General features: G+C 42.1%; 1 protein-coding gene across 1 annotated transcript in view; it reads right to left on the bottom strand.

Moving 5' to 3' along the window:
* Positions 1–13,586: 13,586 nt before the first annotated feature.
* The window catches only part of antxr1c (ANTXR cell adhesion molecule 1c), a 36,737-nt gene continuing 30,780 nt past the window's right edge, over positions 13,587–19,543 (bottom strand). Inside the window, exon 18 of the mRNA XM_062378658.1 lies at positions 13,587–16,861. Coding sequence (XP_062234642.1) covers positions 16,598–16,861 — 264 coding nt within the window. The 3' untranslated portion in view covers positions 13,587–16,597. The remainder of the gene's footprint in view (positions 16,862–19,543) is intronic.

The raw sequence follows: 19,543 nt of genomic DNA, 5'->3' as shown, positions 1-19,543 counted from the left end.
TTATGAGTCACCAGGATGTTTATAAGAGGAGTGTGTGTCTGTGTGTGTGTGTGTGTCTGTGTCTGTGTGTGCTCTCGGTGGGATAAATACAGCAGATTGTTTTGCAAAGCAGACTGTTGTCCAGAATAACAGAGGACTCTATAACCAGAATAGATGAAGAAGTGAAATCCTCTCAGCGCAGAGCTCGTGTGGCTGCTGGGTGTGTGTTTGCATGCGTCCATGTGCTCGGGGGGGCCAGTTACAGTAGCTTTGAGGCTTATCCCTGAACTCCCTCTCTCACCGGGCTCTCATCCACTTACCCAACTCTCACCTGGGGCACACTTAAACCTTGCCTAATACGATGGGAGTGACCTAATACCTCCTACCGTAAACTCCAGCCATGAACCCTGTCACCCCCACGGCCTGACAGACCACATCACAGCGGCCAGTGGGAGCAGAGCCAGAGTGTTACAAGACGAGGAAGGTCTCTTAGCATGGCGGGGAAGGTGTGCAAGGGTGTGTGTGTGCCTGGGTTTTTGTGTGTGGTTGAAGATTTAATGTGAGCCAACCTGCTCCGTTGACAATATACTAAATTAACTTTAAAAGGCCGACTACAGCAACCAGGAGAACCGGTGCTTAATGATAATGTGGTTCTGATGTGATTCAATATGTAATTTGTGAAACCTATTCTCAACAAAATGCTTTAATGCAGGCAACAGGTTGGTCTTCTGATATTCCTTGTCTGACAGGACAAGTAGCTTGAAATCAGTTTTTTTCATAACATTTTTACATAATTTTGTTTTTCTTTCTTTAAGTGGCCTAAATACTCTGTGGAAGTTAAAGGAAACTGCTTATATGGCCCCTTCTATCAGACTATACCATCCTTTCTGGCCACCCCTCTTATCAAAACATGCAAGTGAACATTATCTATTAGAACCGACTTCAAAAACTGTCTGTGCTGCAACTTGTCCCCGAGCTGACATCTGGCAGCCTGATTGAAACCATGTACACCAAAATAAATCAAATCATGATAACCAAACCTACCACTCCTCTGCTCCTATATGGTTCCTCCCAGTGAGGTCACTGCTGATGTCACCCAGGTCCAAAAACAGGAAGTATTAGGCCACTCCCTCATTTTGTTCCTGCAACACATGGGAAAGGTGAGAACCAAAGAAGAATAAATTAACTAAACCTGAACCAATAAACATTAAATTAATTGTAGTTGTCTGTTTTTTTATTTAATTATGATTGGATGTGACCTGTGACCAACAGGATGTAAAACACAAACAAACCTGGGATAGTTTGTGTTTAAAGCTGATACTATGGTTGGAACTAGTAATTAACAATTAGCCATAGTTTGAGTGAATGGGAAATGGCATCTAGAAAATAGTTTGGTACGTTTCCATTGCATTAACAGGGGTCAGAGTTTATTGCCAATATTGCAGCCAGCCAGTAGGGGGCAATTGAGACACTTTGGCTTCACTTTTGGGCTGCAGTCTTGTCCTCCATCTGTAAATACAGTCGATGGTGACCAGGTAATACATAATTTAAGTGGAGAAGTAGTGAAGTTAACACAACGACATTGGTTTGCTAACATTAGCTAATATTAGCCACCATTCTAAAGCTAGAACAAATAAAGGCGTTAACAGTAAAACCAATCACTGTACTGAACTAAATACTCCTATATGTTCAGTAACTTTTGGATTTCAGAATTTATCCGAATTCCAGGAGACCACTTATCTCAGTGAGGTCGAAACATCAGAGACCGGGAACATGCTCACATCAACATTCTTCACACTAACCATCGTGTCTGGGTTTCTGTTTGAAAATGTTACAGAATTATTAAACAGTTGCACAGATGCCAGCATGGAAAGAATTCCAGTGTGGTGCGTCTCTGTGCTGCGGAGAAGCTGAGACTGAGACCAGAGAAGCTAGCAAAGGTAAGAATTGACCAACATGAAATTATTACTTTAGTTTTAGTACACTCAACATTTATAAAGGGCCACTTAGGGGTTCAGTATCTTGCGAAGGACACTTCGGCATGCAGATGGGGAAGAGTGGGGGTTGAAGCGGCAACCTTCATGTCGGAAAACCCCCCCTCTACCCCCTTGGCCACATCGCCCCCACACCATGTTAATCAGTTAGTTTGTGACAGAAGGGCAGTTGCACTCTCGATTGAAAAACAGACCCAGGGGCGACATAGGCGGTTGCCTAGGGCGCAAAACGCGAGAGGGCGTCACAAGAGACTGATTTATCCACTGTGCTCAAGCCAGCCGACACTCAGGTCTCTGTGGTCAAATCAGCATGTGGTCCAAAGCGTTTTTTCAAAATAAACTGTTGACATGGAGCATATACCAAATGCATAATTGAAAATTAAATGGATTGGATTATATTCACAAGAAGTATGTATCGTCTCACTTGTCATTATTATGAATAGAATTTTTGACTGTATCAATTTAGAGATTTTACAAAATAAAAGTAACACATTTTTTGCTTCATGTAGCTTATTTCAGGATATTTCAAGCTACTGTAAAAACACTTTGCTCAATAATTTGTCTTGCAAGGAAGCACCTTATCTGACTGCCTGAAGGTGCTGCAGTTTTTGCACACCTTTGGAAAGGTCCTGGGATTAGATCATTTAAACAACCTCGACTTAAGTGTCCTTCAGGAGGGTTAACTTAACACTGGGGGCAGTATGGAGAAAGTGCAAGACCTGCTGGTGAGCATGGTATCTTCAGCCATACAGGATCCCGGTTTACCTGCAGGTCACAGGGTTTGTTAATCATGTATTAATGCGAACACACACATTCATGCTGATCAGACGTAACTTTTTACAGGGTTCACATTTAATTGCTTTAGACATTGACTTGCACCATTTCTGTAGCTGAGGCAGAACCACTGCAGTAGTTCAAAATTAGAGTTGTACTTTTAGTCAATATATTTAAGGAAGACCTGACAGCAGGGACACTCTAGTTTAATACATTCTGTATGAGTACATGTTGGCAACAGCATAACAGCTGAGCTGACATTGTTTTGTTTTTACTAGCAGACTGCCTCTTCTCTGCTAACCAATCAGAACACACTTGAGGTTTCTGTTCCTGTTCTGTTTGACATTGTAGTATACACAAATACTTACTCTTCACGCTAAGTAGGTGAAAACACATTTATTAAACACACTGACTGAACTTATCAATATGTTTTCTTTTAGAGCAAAACCCTAATAGGGGAAGACTTGATTAATGTGGCGATCAACAGAGACAATGTGTCTGAGATCCTGCAGATCCACATGGAGGCTCACTTTGATCAGACAGAGTTTGCTCCTCTGGCCCTCAGTCTCTGGACTCAAGCTTTTCAGGCCCACAGTCCGTCTCAGAAGGTTTCCATGTTGACCTTCCTGGTTAATGGGCTCACCTGGAGTAACACTGTTCACAGGTGAGGGATCCATGGCCTTCTAATCCTCACAGATCTCACTTCTCATTTATTTTTTGCATATATTGACAGTATAACAAAACATTTTTTTTGCTAAATTTGTGTTGAATGAGCCATTTTTATTTTGTAAAGTTGATTGCTTGCAGTTTAAACAAGTGTTTATTATGTAAAGGAGTTTAAGTTAATCTCTTTGCCTGAGAGCAGAAAAAAGTCACTGGTAGAGGTAAGAATCCCCCCGATTGTGGACATCATTAATGGTTATTTTTGTCAACATGATATGCTGACAGTACAGCTGTTTTTAGACTCTTTTTATATTTTTTATTATATATTTTTATTATTTTTCATATCTTACAATTTTGTATGCCTGTGTGTGCAGCTGTATACATTACAACATTTCTTGGGGCTGCCTGAAAGTTTGCGTGTGTGTGTTGGGGGGGCGCCAATCTGAAATCTCGCCTAGGGCACCAACATTGCCAGGGGCGGCCCTGAACAGACCTGTATGGCATAACCACAGCTGACCTACATACTTCTCTACCCAAACAGCATGTCATGGCAGCAGAGTTGAAAAACGACACTAGATGTCATCCAATCAAGTATTGTTGGTGTTGTTTCTTTTCCTTCTGTGGTAGGTGGTGTCTTCTGACTGCTGCTTCTGCTGTGAGGGAGAATCCACAGATATGAAGTCTGATTCTGCTTCTTTCTCAGTTTCTAAATTTTTCAGTCAAAAACTGTTTTGATACATCTTTGTGGGTTTGACATTTTTGTATTTCACTTTGGTTCTACCCCAGTTGTGTGTCGACTGCTTTCATCCATCACACCTTATATAGAAGACACTTTGCACCAGAGTAATGGTTTTATATGAAACTAGAGTCAGCAGCCATTTTGCCAAGCTTAGCAAAGGCTAGATGTTGTATGCTGCTGCCATAGACACAAGTGCTTAGGGCCCCTTCTGGCCACTAGAGGGCACTAAAATGGGACTGAAATTTCCACCAAGAAGGCTTAAAAAGTTAGTTTTTGATATAAGATATCAATCTTAATCATATGAAAACACAGTGTTAAACTGGATATCTGATACTACTGGTTTAATCAATTCCTGTTTCCTCTTTTAGTACAATGCAGATGCAACTCAATAGAGTCGGTGGTGCCGAGGCTGTGGGGGCCCCTGATCTAATTCTGCTTAAGGTCCCACAGAGGATTGGTCCAACACTGCTTAGCATTAATTTGTACATGTCAGTAAAAAGCTGTTTAAAGTTATAACTCTGCTGTACACCGAGCAGTTCCTAAATAATATTTAATAATAATAATATTTAGCTATAGATGGTTGCAACCAAATTACATTTGAAACATTCGTGCAACCCCAAAGGCCTCATATTCCATCCCCTCTAGAATACAGCAGTTAAATGCCAGATGAAATTTCATGAGGCAAAGAGATTTCCTCCGTTAACCTTACCGAGAAGTAAAGAGGCATGACAATGGGATTAATGGAAATAAGGCCTGCAATATACAGAACCTAGAAAAGCGTTTGCACATGAGCACATTGTGGGAATGAGAACTGGTCCCATTCAAGCCGTGTTACAGCAGACTGTGGGTGTTCTGGCCTCACAGCTGGCTGGTGTGCCCACCATGTAACTGGAAGACTTGAATCCGGCTCCTGAGTTTACCCACGTCATGGCCCTCTCTGTCTCTGGTCACAGCCCTGATGTCTTTATGCTCTGAGTCGTCTACAACTCCTTCCAAGACTCTTTATAAAAAAAAGGCTGGAGACTGTTGGTCTTTTTGAGGTCTGATAGCCCTTTAGGGACTGTAGACAAATTATTAGGGATGGGTGAGCAGCAAAGAAGGAGGATTAATGTATTGCATTGTAAGTGGTAAGGTTGTGAAACATTTTGGAAAACATGAAATTTTCTCACTGAAAGACTAAAATAGTAGTAGTGATAAGTTATTTTCTTATAATGAATGATAAGACGAGCTATACCTTGTGCATGTGTGCATGTGCCTCAGCGTTATTGTGATTCCACAATAACTCTTTAAACAAATTATCTTTTTTCCTGCTCTCTACAAACATGACCTGTATAAATGTCCTGGTATAAGCTGTGAATCTCTGTTTATCTTTCATGTTCTTCCCACTTCCTGATCAGGGGGTGGGTAACAGCAAGGTCAAAACAGTTGGAAAGTCCAGTCGTCCTCCCTGGAGATTCAAACTCCACTTACCTTGAAAAGTGTCAAGTAATCATTTGGCAGCATGACACAGACTGAACAAGAGAATAATGGTGGTCTCCTCGTGTTTGGTGCTGCGAAGAAACAAGTGGGAGCCTTTCGATAGTGTTATGGCTCTATGCAGTGGTCATGCCATGAGGTGGACCGGGATCAGGACAGACGCATATGCAGCCAAATACTTTACACATGAACAACTTCACTGGATAAGGCAAAGAAGTGAAGCTGGGGGTGGGGGGTGATTCGTGCCACACAAGTTGCCCTTGGGGCCCGAGTGCTGGTTTTGGCTTGGCAGGAAGAGGAAGGGGGTGTGTGTGTGAGATGGGAGGGGTGGGGGGGGGGGGGGTGAGGGTTCTAGGCCGACTCCTGGTGCCACGTTGCATCACAGAACTGTAATCCTTTCAGCGAACTCAGGAAAGCAGAGCTGGCACCATGACTGCCTCACTGTTCCTGCAAAGCCCTTCTCCGGGGAGCTGAGGCTCCTTCGGCCTCAGATGTGATCCCGACAGAATGTGTGTGGCTTATTTCACTCAGTAGACTCTTTAGAACAAGTCCTTTTGTCAGGACATTTTCACAACTGAAGAACCCGAACACCTCGGCCCCGTCAGTCTGTTGAAACGTGTTCACTGTTAGGAAAATCTGGAATGAAGCTTCTGACCCACGACATGTGCCGTGTGATGTGTGGACAAATAGAGCTGTGGTGCTAAAAGCGTGCTGGCAACATGTTTCTGTATTATTATGGTGCACAAAAAGATATCTTGCTGTTGCCACATCACTAATTTGCCCCTCAATAAAACGCACAAACCACAGAACCAGGCAAGCACAGATGCACAAACAACATTCTTACCGACACGACTGACACACAAACACATGCGCGTTCAAAACAGGCCAGGCCGCCCAACTGTTGTTTACATCTCTGCCTTGTAATGACAGTGTTCGTGCATCCTGTGATCCACGAGATGAGGAAGTTGCATGACATGAGGACTTATTGGACCCATGCAGAAGCACTGAAATACACGTCTGTCATAATCACATCTCTTCTGTTGGTGTCAAGTACGTTTTTTCTTCCCCATCTGTTTTTCCCAGCCTAACTTGTGTTGTGCTGTTCAGAGGATTGTCTGTGGCAAACGCAGCTACATCTTTTCATGCAAAAGAGTGATGTCACCAATGCTAAATCAAAGCATCAAATGCATTTTGATCGCATTAAATACAATTGACTTGTTTTCTAGAGTTTTGCCTTTGGACCATTTCTGCTGTCTGGCAGGGCCAAGGTCAGAGTTGTCATTTTTTGCATTTGGAAATTCTGAAATTCCGGTAGGATTAACATAGGACGTTAATCAACTAATCAATCCATATTTTATCTTTTTAACCCATATTCACAAATCACAATTTGACTCATAGGGCTTAACTGGGGAAAGAAAATGTTAGGGGTCCCTCTCCCAAGAAGACCAAACGTGTAATAAATGTCGCATGTAACTGAGTCTGAACTGAGCATCAACAAATAACAATATTTAGAATAAAGTATTCATGAGAAAAGACATGGTCTAATATAGATAGATAACAATGTTTATAGTATTTATATAAATGAGGAGTTATTGTCAGTAATAGTTAACAAGTAGGCATATTGTATATCTAAGCAGTTGTGATCATACTTGTTTTGGGATTTCCTGCTTTATTTTGAAACTTTTGACCTTGTCTGACTCAACCAACTGTATTTCTATATTTTAACCTAATAATAAAGTACGCCTTTAAGATTTGTTATGGGATTTTCCACCAGACACTATGTGATTACAGGCTCAGAGAAAATCACCCGCATAGTATCCAAAAGCCTTTTTTTTCTTTTGCCGATGAGCTCACTATATAGTGCTCTATTTAGAAGTCCATAAAGAGAAGTAGGGGGACGTGAATGTGTGGACAGAGCCAATGTGTTTCCCTTTGTCTTTGTCAGTTCATCTGTCCACTTATCTCCTCTTGGGTTTTGTTTCCGTTTGCTCCTGAAATGCTCCACCAGTTTTCAGTTCTGGCAAATTGGCTAAAAAAATGCTGTAATTCCCTTTGATTCAAATCTTCAGTCGAGTGATAATGAATTCCTGCATTCATTTTTCGTTCAGACCTTCGACAAATTTTACAGATTCTTTCTTGACCCATGTCACATGGTTCCAAGTTTTGTAGAAATTGGTTCAGTAGTTTTTGCGAAATCCTGCTGACAAACAAATCAACCTAACGGACACACGGGTGAAAACACAAGCCCCTCGGTGGAGGTAGTGAAACACACCAAAGCAGGAATTACGTTTCCAAATGAAACAAATGAAAAACAGCCGGGGACTGTAAAATCCTACCTCTTGCATTTACCAGCTGTTCACAGCAACATGAGTCAGCAGTATTTAGGGAGAGATCCGCTTTGCTTCAATGCAACTCGGGGGGGGGGGGGGGTTTCCACTGAAGTCAACAACATCTTCAGTGTCGGGAAATTGGAGAAGGAGGCAGTGACTGTTTAGGTTTGGAGTCGACAGCCATGTGCAGAGAGCTTTCTGCAAAAATACCCTATTTTAACCTGAGATGGTGAAACCTTCTCCTCGACCAGTAATACAAATATTGAGACAATCCAGGGAACATTCAATGACGTGGGATTTGTTTACTAAATGTCAGCACAATAACATTAGCCAGAATCCCAACGTCCGCTCTGACCCTTTAACCATCAGACTTCATCGATGTCAATGAGCGATTGAGTCTGAGACTTTTGTACAAATCATATCAATAAGAAGGAGACAGAACTTTGTGGGGTAGGAACTTATCCCCCCCCCCCCCCCCCCCCATCTTCATTCAAGAGCATGATCTCCCAGTTTGATTGCAGGACTCATTGAATCCAGGTTCAAAGATTCGCTCTGCTTGATCTTCAACTGGTGTAGTCCATCTCAGTCTAGATTATGGACATTGGGATTTTCTTTGTTGTAATTCTACCTTTGACATTAACTCAATCAGTCCAGGAGCTTTTGAGCTATTTAATATGATAAATATCGATTAGAGCAGCTCTAAATCGACACTATGTAGCGTTTGATGAGTAACAGCGCCCTCTGCAGCCACACATGTCACACAGGAAGAACAAATGTCCGAGCGATAAATAGTTCTTTCCTGAGGAGAAAAACAAAGCCTGTCTGTTGACAGAAGCTCTGACTACACAGTCCCAGTGACTGAACTGAAAAACAACTGAACCGTGGATATTACACATGATCCCCGGCTTCCTGAACCAGATTAATTGCTGCTGTAACCAGTCCACCAAGCGCTGTTTATTAAAGACTTCTTTAACTGATCCACAGTTCAGTGACTATTAGTCAGTTCCACACGTCCCACAGTAGATCGTACCCACTCACCAAAGTTCCTTAGAGCAAGGAAAATCATTCCTGGTGAGGAGTGGGAATGAAAGAGGAACCATTCCCTCTATTCCAAAGCTGTGAACCATCGCGCTCACGTTTGAAGCTACTTTAAAATAACCTATCCTCACTGGGATGGAGAGGATAGTGGATCCTCCTCTGCTGCAGCTGCTTTTTGTTATCTAGAACCAAAGAATTCGAAGAACATGGAGAACCAGCTTCTTCTCTTCTTCTTATACTTTTCACCAAACTTGACCTGGAATCCTGACTTACTCGCAGTCCACTCCTGCTGCTGCTTCTCCTTCAGGATTTGATGGAGGGGAAGGATTGATCATTGTAAGGCGGCCTTCTCCTCTTGCCACTTTGTCTGATGGAGGTGCTGCTGCTTCGCTGCTTCCCTCCGAGCAGCTGTGACCACAGCATTCACAGCCCTCAGGTGCTCCAGCTGAGCAGCATCGGAGGCTTGAGGTTGTCGGTTCTCCTCCACAGCAGTCTGGTTGATCGCGCTCAGCCTGTAGTTCGACGGCCGACGTCTCAGCTTTCACGCTGAGGGCCTCACTGAGCTTTTCTTTAAGCTGATTTATTTCCTCTTCCTGTTTATCCAGCTTCTGCTTTGCAATGTCCATTTGGACCTTGAGAGCAGCTAGTTTGTTCCTGATGTTGACAAAGTCACACCTACACTTTTCGACCTCCCTCTTAAGGATTGAGAATATCTCCTCTATCAAAGGAAATTCTTCGAACATATCCATCGCAGGAGATTTGTTCTGCTGGACGGTGCTTATTGTGCCTCTGCGTTCGTTCTCGTGAAGTCACTCTGTAATTCTCCTTCTCTGTAGCACTTGTGTTTTCCAGTTGTTGCTTCTCTGTGCGGTGGCTGGGAAAGAACTGACATTACAAATAAACCTCATAGCTATCACAATCAGATCAAAGGGAATGTCTGGTTATCATATCAGAGGAATGCCTTGTGATTTGGGTCAAAGGCAACATTTAATCGACCTCTTCTATCAGCCCTTCAAAGTCTTGCAGCAGTTTTTTTTTAACTTAAACCACTGACAAGCATCTTAGGGCAATACCTCAAATTAAATCCCACAAAGGTGTCAAATATGGGCCCTTTAACTGTTAGTCAAAGTTTATTAGGTCGATAAACATCTTCAGAGTCAGTTGGATGTGCAAAGACAAAGTCCCCGATGTACAGAAAATGAGAAAAAGTGTTTATTGTTATAGAAACTTAGCTCTAACATGCAGAGGAGCCAGCACTGTGCTCACAGGACAGCTTTCCATCTCTGCAGCTGACTGTTTGCACCCGCACCAGTTACCATGGAGACCGGGGGCATCAAAATACAGGCACAATGACGAATACCAGAGTGTGTTTGCATGTGTGTGTGTGTGTGTGTTGGGTCAGTGAGGTTCAGTCTGGGCGGTAATGTGAGACCAGATGAAACACTCAGCCATCAGCACATTCCTGTGGGCCTCAGTTTTCTGCAGCTTGAGGAAATTAAGAAAGAGAAAGAAAGAAATAGAGATTACAGAGTGGGCGAGAGAAAACCGAGCAGCAGTAAACATGTCATCCACTGTAAGTGATTCAGATGCCTCGTGGATCATCGAGTAACATTCATAAAGCAGTGACCGTACCACCTCTCACCGGAGCAGTGTGTACACGTCTGTCGTCTGCAGATAATGATATGCTTTGTGGGGGCGCTGCACAAATCTGCCTGCTTCACGACAGCTGGGGAGGAATTTACTTGCCACAAATATCGTCGGAATATCTGCGTAACCAGACTGAGAAAAAAAGAGCTGGCTTCTAAGGCTGGTTGTGATGTGGCTGCAGAAGCCTTCATTAACCATTGGTAAAATATGGGCACCCAGAAATTAGTATTTAGACCACTTGAAAGAGTTTTCAGTGGGTTGTCTTGTCAGACTCTGGAAACGACACATGCGATGCTTGAACATAATTTTCATCTAGCTCACAAAGTTGTGTCTGCAAAAAGGACAGTTTAAAGGTACCAGTAGTCATGACAACCTGTGGTATCTCCAGAACGTCATTCCCAGCTTTCAGCCACCCTGGTCTGACTTTCTTTAGACTTCAGACTTCATATAACAGTTTCGGTTAGCTAGTGGATTTCCTCCACTAGCTAACATGGAAAAGGTGATTGTGCATGAAGTCCACATGCCATGGAACAATCATGTATTCTTCCATTGGGAAGTTTTCCAGGGAGAGAAGTGGATACGTCTGTCCCACAGACATCTCAAGATGGCCGTTGCACCTCCTCACTTCCTGCCAGAAACTGAAACCAAAGTATCCTGTATATGGCCACCGCCTTCTTGCCCTTTTGACGTCACTTGGATCAAGAGTGTATGCAGGGATCATGACGGGAAGCCATGTATCGAGGCTTCACCATTTCGCAGACGCGACCAATTTCAAGTCGCTCTAAAAAATTGCACATGGACAAACGTCAGTGTGTTAAGAACGAAATAAAATGACAGAAAAATCTTTGAGAAAAAAAATTGTACGCGAACTTAGACTATTTAACTCAGCCCATGTCCCATCCTCTAATGCATCCATATCTATAATTTCCTATACATAACTTTGACCACAAATTCTAACTTAAAAAACGTTTTCCGGTTTTCCTGTTTTTCCTGACACGTACTGTCTCCAATTCTTCAAAAGCATTTCAGGTCATTATGGTGTCACAGACAAAGATGGCCACTTTAGAGAGCTGCCCTTCTAACGGCAGCATCATTTTTATTTTATTGCCGTATCCTAAAAACAATGTTCAAATGGAATAAGTTGCGGGAGTTAGCATATGAATACAATACAACTGCACACAAACACTATGGAAAATTAATGCCACCATCAGACTTCTATAATCCCAATATTTGTTCCACATGTGGAGAAGTGGCCACTGGTGAAGGTGATGGGACTGGGAGGCCCGGCAGAGTCCCAGCTGATGTTATTTTAGCTTTTTGCTTTGTTCAGCTCTCTGTTTGAAGGACTGACTGCCCGTCCGCCTCGTTCCCTCCACTCTTTTCTCCGTTTGCCTGATTCAGCCCCCCCCCCCGCCCCCTTTAACACACCACATCCTTCTCTCCTCTGCACGCGGTGGGGAAAAAACAAAACGCAGACTCCACGGTTATTATCCAGCTGGAACTGCTCATGGGGGCCATTCTGTCTGCATTTAATTCATTACCAACCAGAGAATCAGATTTTGAGTTCTCCCTCGGGCACATAATGTGTTTTCATTTACATTGGATTGTTTATGACACCTTGATTCTAGACTACAAACTGACATCCCCGGAACTGGGGGGGGGGGGGGGGTTGCTTGAACACACGTGACCTCAGGTCCAACAGTGACATCGTACCTGGTTTCTTGTCTCGGGGCGATTTAAGCGAGGGTCGAAAGGTCAGCATTAATCTTGTGACCGGAAAGTAACCAGCAGAGAAACCAGTGCAGCCATGGAAAAAAGTACTCGGGGAAATTCAATGGAAAGCTCTCTTCCCCCCCATCAGCAAAGAAGAAGCCTCAGGAGGTTTGAAGGAGGAAAATCCTCCACAGCGAGACCACTTTTCAGCTGCGCTCATCCATAACAGGCTCACAGGGAATAAGTGAACAGAAACCACATTACAAGCTCAGGATAATGGTTTAACTTAATATGTTAATGAATTCTGCTCCTCACACGGTTACAAGACTTACCTTGTTTTATGACTTTACATTATGTTAAACAATATACAGCAATAACTTGGTTAAACCTGCAATAACACATCACTGATATTATATACGTATATATATGTGTGTCCAAAATCCAGCTCCCTCCCGCAGGCTGTGATCCATAGTCATGTTAATGCGCTGATATAGCCTGGCTATACACATATATATATCACACACACACACACAAACACACACACACACATGGTGTTGTAGGTAAACATAACTCATTTGGTGGAATTCAGGTACTTAACCATAACCTGTTACACAAAGGATACTAATCCAATTACTGTTACTAGGGCAGTGCCCGTTCTGAACCTGCCCGATTGGACTGTGGCTGTTTGCTTGTCCTCTGTTTATGCTGCGGAGCTACTTCAAAATTATTCTTTATTAGTGAGTCCTCCTCAAACAGTTCTACGATATATATATATATATATATATATATATATGGTGCATAGTTAATATATATGGTGCATAGTTCATTTCGAAAACTTTGTGCTTTCTACCTGGTTTATCTGAAATAAAGATTTTATAGTCACAAAACTGAATGTGCTTTAATACTAATCGAGTGTGTGGTTCAACTTCAGTCACAAGTTTCAAACATTTTCAAAATAAAAGCTTGTTAATCAGCTCAGTATTAATAAAACAAATTTTGTGTTTTTACTTTGAAGACAAATTCCCAAAACAGGAAGTAATTTTTTATGAATGTCGCTGTCATGCATGTGTCTATTTCATCGTATAGAGGCTTAATAATATAACGTGTGTGGGTTGGGTATAGAGGTCATTTTAATGCTTATTATCAATTGTCAGAACTCACAGGATGTAGCTGCAAACAGGAAGTCAGTCACTCACGAATCACACAAAAATCACACACACAAACTCTGTGGTGGAAGCTTGGAAGTCAACCTTTATTGATACTGTTCAAAAAAGTCATGTCAACCAACAAAGAAAATCATATACGTCTTTCATATTTGCTTCAGTACTGCTGTTTAATACACTGGTTAACATAATGCATCTCTACTCATCTGACAGTGATAACAACTGCAGAACCTCCCTTTCAAACACTGATGCTGGATTTAAACTGTAATTCTTCTTGGCTGTGAATAAAGTTGTTGTTATTATTAGAGCAAATTAGAAAAGATGCATTGCTGGGACCAAGGTAACGAAACCGAGGAATCTTCATTTCACATATGAAATACATTAAGTCAGTGAAGGAATTGAGACCTGCGTTGATTTAGAGCTTCGATCACTCGGCAACCTGACGGGAGTGAAAGGATGAAGTCACACAAAGGTGCTGTTTGATGTCGCAGATAACACAATGTAACGCAACAGAATTGTGTAAATTAACAAACCATGATACCGGCTAAAGTCTGATCTGTTCTGTTTTGCTGCCAACGAGGTTCTGTTTTCACCCCTGTCCCTTTCTTTTCTGCTTGGTTTGTTTGTTTGTGAACAAGATTACACAAAAACTACCAGACAGATCTCCACAAAACGTGTTGGGAGGTTGTGGTGTGGGTCAGGTAAGGGTTCGTTAAATGTCAGTGTGGCTCCAGGAACTTTTTCCACTTCCCTTAACATTGCAAGATAGGCTGGAATTTTTTTCCTACATGTCTCTTGATTTGTCAGAGATTCATTTATGGAACTTGAAAATCTGACATGTTACAGGGACTGATATTTAGAAGTGTGAAACTTAGAGCAGGTCCAAATAAAAATCAGGATCTGGAGGAGGTCTTAACTGTGCCATTCTAGTTGGACCCATACCAACTGAACGTCAGCTCCATTTTCTTTATGATGCTACCAACTGTTGGAAATGATTAAGTCTCAAAAAATGTAAATTGTAGTGAAGACATAAACACCTGTGGGAAAGCAGTTCGATTTGATGCTAGAAATGTTTCAGCAATATTCCAATTTTCCCTGCCCATTTCATTTAACTGTTGTTCATCACAGCCACTATTATGAGTTGATTCAACTCCAGCAAGCCAATTCAAAATTTAAAAAGCATTTTCAGCCGAAAAAGTTTTGTTATACTAAACAATTTACTTCAGGACCTTTCCCTCAGCAGTGGAGACTCTTTTTTTAAGACACTGCAACCGATTACAAATGCACGAGGTGACACAATGGTACAGTATATAGCTGAACGACGTACGTCTTAAAGTATATAAAAAAAGAAAAGTCAAGGGAGAAAATTCCATAAGGCCCTGGATATAGAAGAAATACCAGCATTTTTCAACAGATTCTAAAGTCATAATCTCGTACTTCTTTATTATTCAGTTTTAGAGGAATAATGTTTTTCCTGATATGACCTGTAGACACTAGTGGCGTCTTTTCAGCTGCTCTAGAAAAGAGCTTCAGACACATAATGCCAACATTCACACTATTGTGTTTTTATTCTTCCCAGTTCACACACTACTGATTGTAAAAGGGTTACGTTCAGTTTCAGCAAAGTTTTTTTTTTACGGCAGATTACTACGGCCATGTTCAGCAAATCAATTCAAACTCCCACAAAACTGGGTATTACAACTTTATTCTTTTATTATAGAGTTTCTTCTCAAAATCTTCGAAGTATTTTTTTTTCAACATGGCCCTAATCCTCCTCCGAGTAGCTGAGGGGTTGAGAAATGCTGGTAACCCTTATATAACTTTTAACTGGCTAAGTGTTGTGATTCTAAAGTCTGCGCACAGTGTCCGTCTTGGTGGTTGGACACCTTGTCGATATTCAAGTACTCTCCTATAGTCCTCTCGGGGGAGTAAAATAAATTAGATGCTCTTTGAACTGCCCTGCAGTTGCAATGTGACCTGCAATGTGACCGGCAATGATAAAACTGAAGATATAAAAAACACAGAACGGTATCAAAGTAAAAAAAAAACTAACAATGTCAGCAAAGATGTTTAACCTGGTTGCTTGATTTCATATATGTTTCAATGTTCTGATGCTTATAACAAACAAATACATACTGTAGTTGACCAGCATTCTATGTGCGCAGATACCAAAGTAAAAAAACACAAAACAAAAAAAAATATAAATGCTGTAATCTTAATGAAACTACATGAAAAGTTGGTTGTGGACAAAATCTAAGGCCTCAAAGACATAGCATCGAATAACACATCTCAAACATTTTGTAAAAAACCTTCCATTTAACATCTGTACACTTCCCTGACACTGTAACTGTCATCTCTTTATTTGAGGGCTGGAATCTGTTGGGTTCGCATGTTATCGGAGAAACAAAACAAAAAGGTGGATAAAAACCAAAACTTTTCTTTTACTTTCAGCAACACGACTGATTGAATTTGCTTGGAAATCGAATTCCTCAAAACCACGCTCCAATGGAGAAATGGAGTCTAACCTGGTTACTTTCCACGTACAACCTGCTTTTCAAATTCATTCTCATCAACAATGGCACAACTCAGTAGTTGATTCAAATTAAACAAGTTTCATCCATTGCTATACTTTTCTGTGGACTTCCCTGTCCCAACATGCTTTGCTGTCCAGCAACAATCCTCCCAAACCAAAGTTAAAGTATTTCTTGTTCATTCTGTATTGAATGAAATGTGAAGTGAACAGGTTGGTGCTCTGTAGGAAATTAGCTTTTGCAATGATTTCACTTTAGCACATAAAACTGTATCTTGGACATCAAGGTTAGTAATATAGCATCTGTCTTTGGTATTAAAACCACACTTTGTGGTAGCATGTGTGAAACGACTCAACTGTTTAACTTGACACCCTCTTCCATACGAGAAGAACAACAGAGTGACTGGGATTCAAAATCTTTGGCTTATAGCAGGAGTAGCTTTGGCCCAGGTAGAAGGGCGGCGGCCTTCAAACTGAAAGAACTGGTCAACAGAGCTGTAAGTCTGTTTATCAAAGCAGGGGGGTTTGGGGAGGGGTTTTGTCTATGAGATTCAGGGTTGGAGGCTGGGCGGGGGGCGCGATGGTGGCGGACATGGAAGCCCAGGGGGCGTGCGGGTCGGCGGCAGACCTGGGGGTACCGGGCCTGATGGGGGCGATCTGGCAGGAGGGCTGCTGGAGGTGGGAGACGAGGAGGCGGTGCGGGTCACGGGCTGGTAGTCCGGTGGCGGCGGCGAGGGCGTGTGGATGGGAGTGCGAGGCGGGGCCTTGGCTGCTGCTGACTCGTCCTTCACTCTAGTGAAGTTGATGCAACGACCCTGAAGCAGAGAAAGGACACATGTTAGAGCTAAAAATGAACAAGTAATTCAATTTTTTTCACAGATTTGGAAAGAAATGTCCTAACAACAGCTGGATGAACTCTGCTGAAATTTGGTGCAGATTCATGGTTCCCAGAGGATGAATCCTAATGGTGATTTCATGACTTTTCATGCACGGCCATCATTGGGTCAATTTTCTTACCTATCCAGTAAAGATAGTGACAGTAACATTATACCTTACATCATCATGGTTTGTTTGACCTGTGGACACTGCGGCCTGAATGAATGAATGCACAGTGTAACAGTTAAGTTATATTAATGTAGAATCAGTTAGAAAATGCAAAAGATACAATCTAGTGACAATGTGTGGGCACAAACACACAGGTTTGGACTAAGAAGACAATGACGTCTTTCCACCACAGGGTCATTGTACGGTCATTGTTATTTGTGTGTCTGTACCCATTTCTGTGTGTGTGGGTTTGTTTGTGTGTGTGCGGCCAGCTGGTGTTCCAGATTACATTTAAATCCCCACTTCGACGACCCATTCCAAATGATCCCGGTAAGTCTGATGTTCTGTCGCCAAAACCGTGACTCTCTTAACAAAGTCCTCCTCCTCATGATGGGACCGGATGAAGGTGGAACATGGGGAAGGATGGGATTAGATGCTGAGACTGGTGTGTGAGTTTGAGGGTGGTGGGTCGTGACCGGTCAGGAAGTTGGGGGGTAAAATGGAACAGTTTATCTAGAACCTTATAAAACAATTTATCGGCTTCTAAAACAAATGACTTTGTCCTGTCAGAAATCGTTAAACGTTACAGCTACCACAAATTTCACCCGATTTCATACAAGTCGCTGTTACCATAGTAACCCTAGCTGTGTTAAGTTCCATATGGTCGGCACCTGACGTGGAGTGAAGTAACTGTAATAAAAGTATGCAAGATACGATGACTACTCTTGCTTTTTATTTCAAATAGGTACAAATTGCTGGTATTTATATCAGTTTTACGATTGTATCTTTACATTTACAAGCTGTAATTACATGTTCATCTTGGAAAAAGGCTTTGTTGAGCATGTTTGTAGTTTTTATAGTAAAAAATACACTGCTAATATTGGACTGTGCTATCTTAATTATAAAGTGAAACCAGAACTAACTAGATCAAATGTAAACAATGACATAAAGACATGAACCTTGTTTCAGACTTTTCCTTTTCCCTAAAGCTTCCAGAGACCATCGAGAATTTGCTAAATGTCCGTCTCTAACACAGTATATAGTCACCAAGAGCGAGAGGCCATGTTTGGCAGAAATTCATTGGAGGCGGTCACAGAGGACACATACCAGTTATCCCGATGGCTAAATTAACTGCTGAGGGCAGACACACAAGTTGAATAAACATAGGGGGGAGAGGATGAGAATGTGGCAGTGACCTCCAGTTTCTGGTCTGTCGCCACTTATCCAGTCTGGTCTTCCAAGACGTCCGTGTGAGGATCTAGTCAGATTCCTTAAAACTGTTTTCTGGCTTCATGGAAACACCAATGGGGGAGGGGGGGGAAATGTGCGTCTGCCTTCTTTTTGAACACAAATTAATTCTCTGAACTAGGCTCCGCTACACACCGGATTTACGGAGAGACAAACGATGACTTCTTTCTCAGCTGTTAAAAATTGAACCTACTTGTGGTTTAACTAGTTGAAACCAATAGTTATGTGCTTCGCTTTAAGTGCATTGTTCTGTTAGCACCCAGCTGTGGTTGGGAGCTCGGCATATTTTCTTGAATTGAAAAAATAAAAAAATAAAAAGCCACGCTCTCTCATTCTTTCTCGCTGATCTCCTCCAATGTCTGCAGTCTCACCCAGGTCATAAAATGGTCTTGGCAAAGTGTGCGTGTGTATGTGTGTGTGTGTATGTGTGTGTGTGTGTAGGACACATGGATAGTTGGTTGATTGAGACAGCCTTGGCAGTCGTCTGCCTTAGGTATTACCTCATGTGCTTTAGCCAGCTAAATGCTCCCCTGGGGAGGCTTTTGTTTATGTGAATGAGAGAGAGAGAGAGAGAGAGACTGTTGAGTGAGGACTTGCTCGCTCTACCTCATACTGTACTCTCTGACGTCAGAGTGAGGGTTTGGTGGTTTGGTGATGCACTAATAATGGCTAATGCTTTTCCAAAAAATGTAGACGACTTCAAACTAGAGGGTTTAACTCTAGTCTATCTCTAGTGAACTCTTTGGTTATGTTATATACAATATAAGGGGGGTCTAGCGGGTAGTCCACTAACCAGGAGAACGGTCGTTCGATCCCAGACTCCTCCAGCCCGCAGTGTCCTTGGGCAAGAAACTGAACCCCAAATTAGCCATGACGCCTGTACCGGCAGTGTGTGATAGAAGAAGCGCAGCAAATACTAAGGCTTTATGAAAATTTGGGTAAATGTAGCTTGTTATCGAAAGCACTTTGAGTGGTTTATATGACTAGATAAGTGCTAAATGTTACATTACATGTCATTTTTAGCTGACGCTTTAAATAGAGTCTGTTAATGCATGCACACACACAAAATGTAGAAACACACACATACACTGATATATTGCCAAACCATGAGTCTGAGCTCTAAAATGATACTCTCGGAGGCCATGTCAGCATAGTGAGCAAACGCATACTAAACTTGTGCAAGAGTGTGTGTGTGTGTGTGTGTG

Source organism: Platichthys flesus, chromosome 20, assembly GCF_949316205.1.
Source record: "Platichthys flesus chromosome 20, fPlaFle2.1, whole genome shotgun sequence".
Taxonomy (NCBI): Eukaryota; Metazoa; Chordata; class Actinopteri; order Pleuronectiformes; family Pleuronectidae; genus Platichthys; species Platichthys flesus.
Note: the sequence above shows the minus strand (reverse complement) of the source record. Positions and strands in the feature narration are given on the sequence as shown.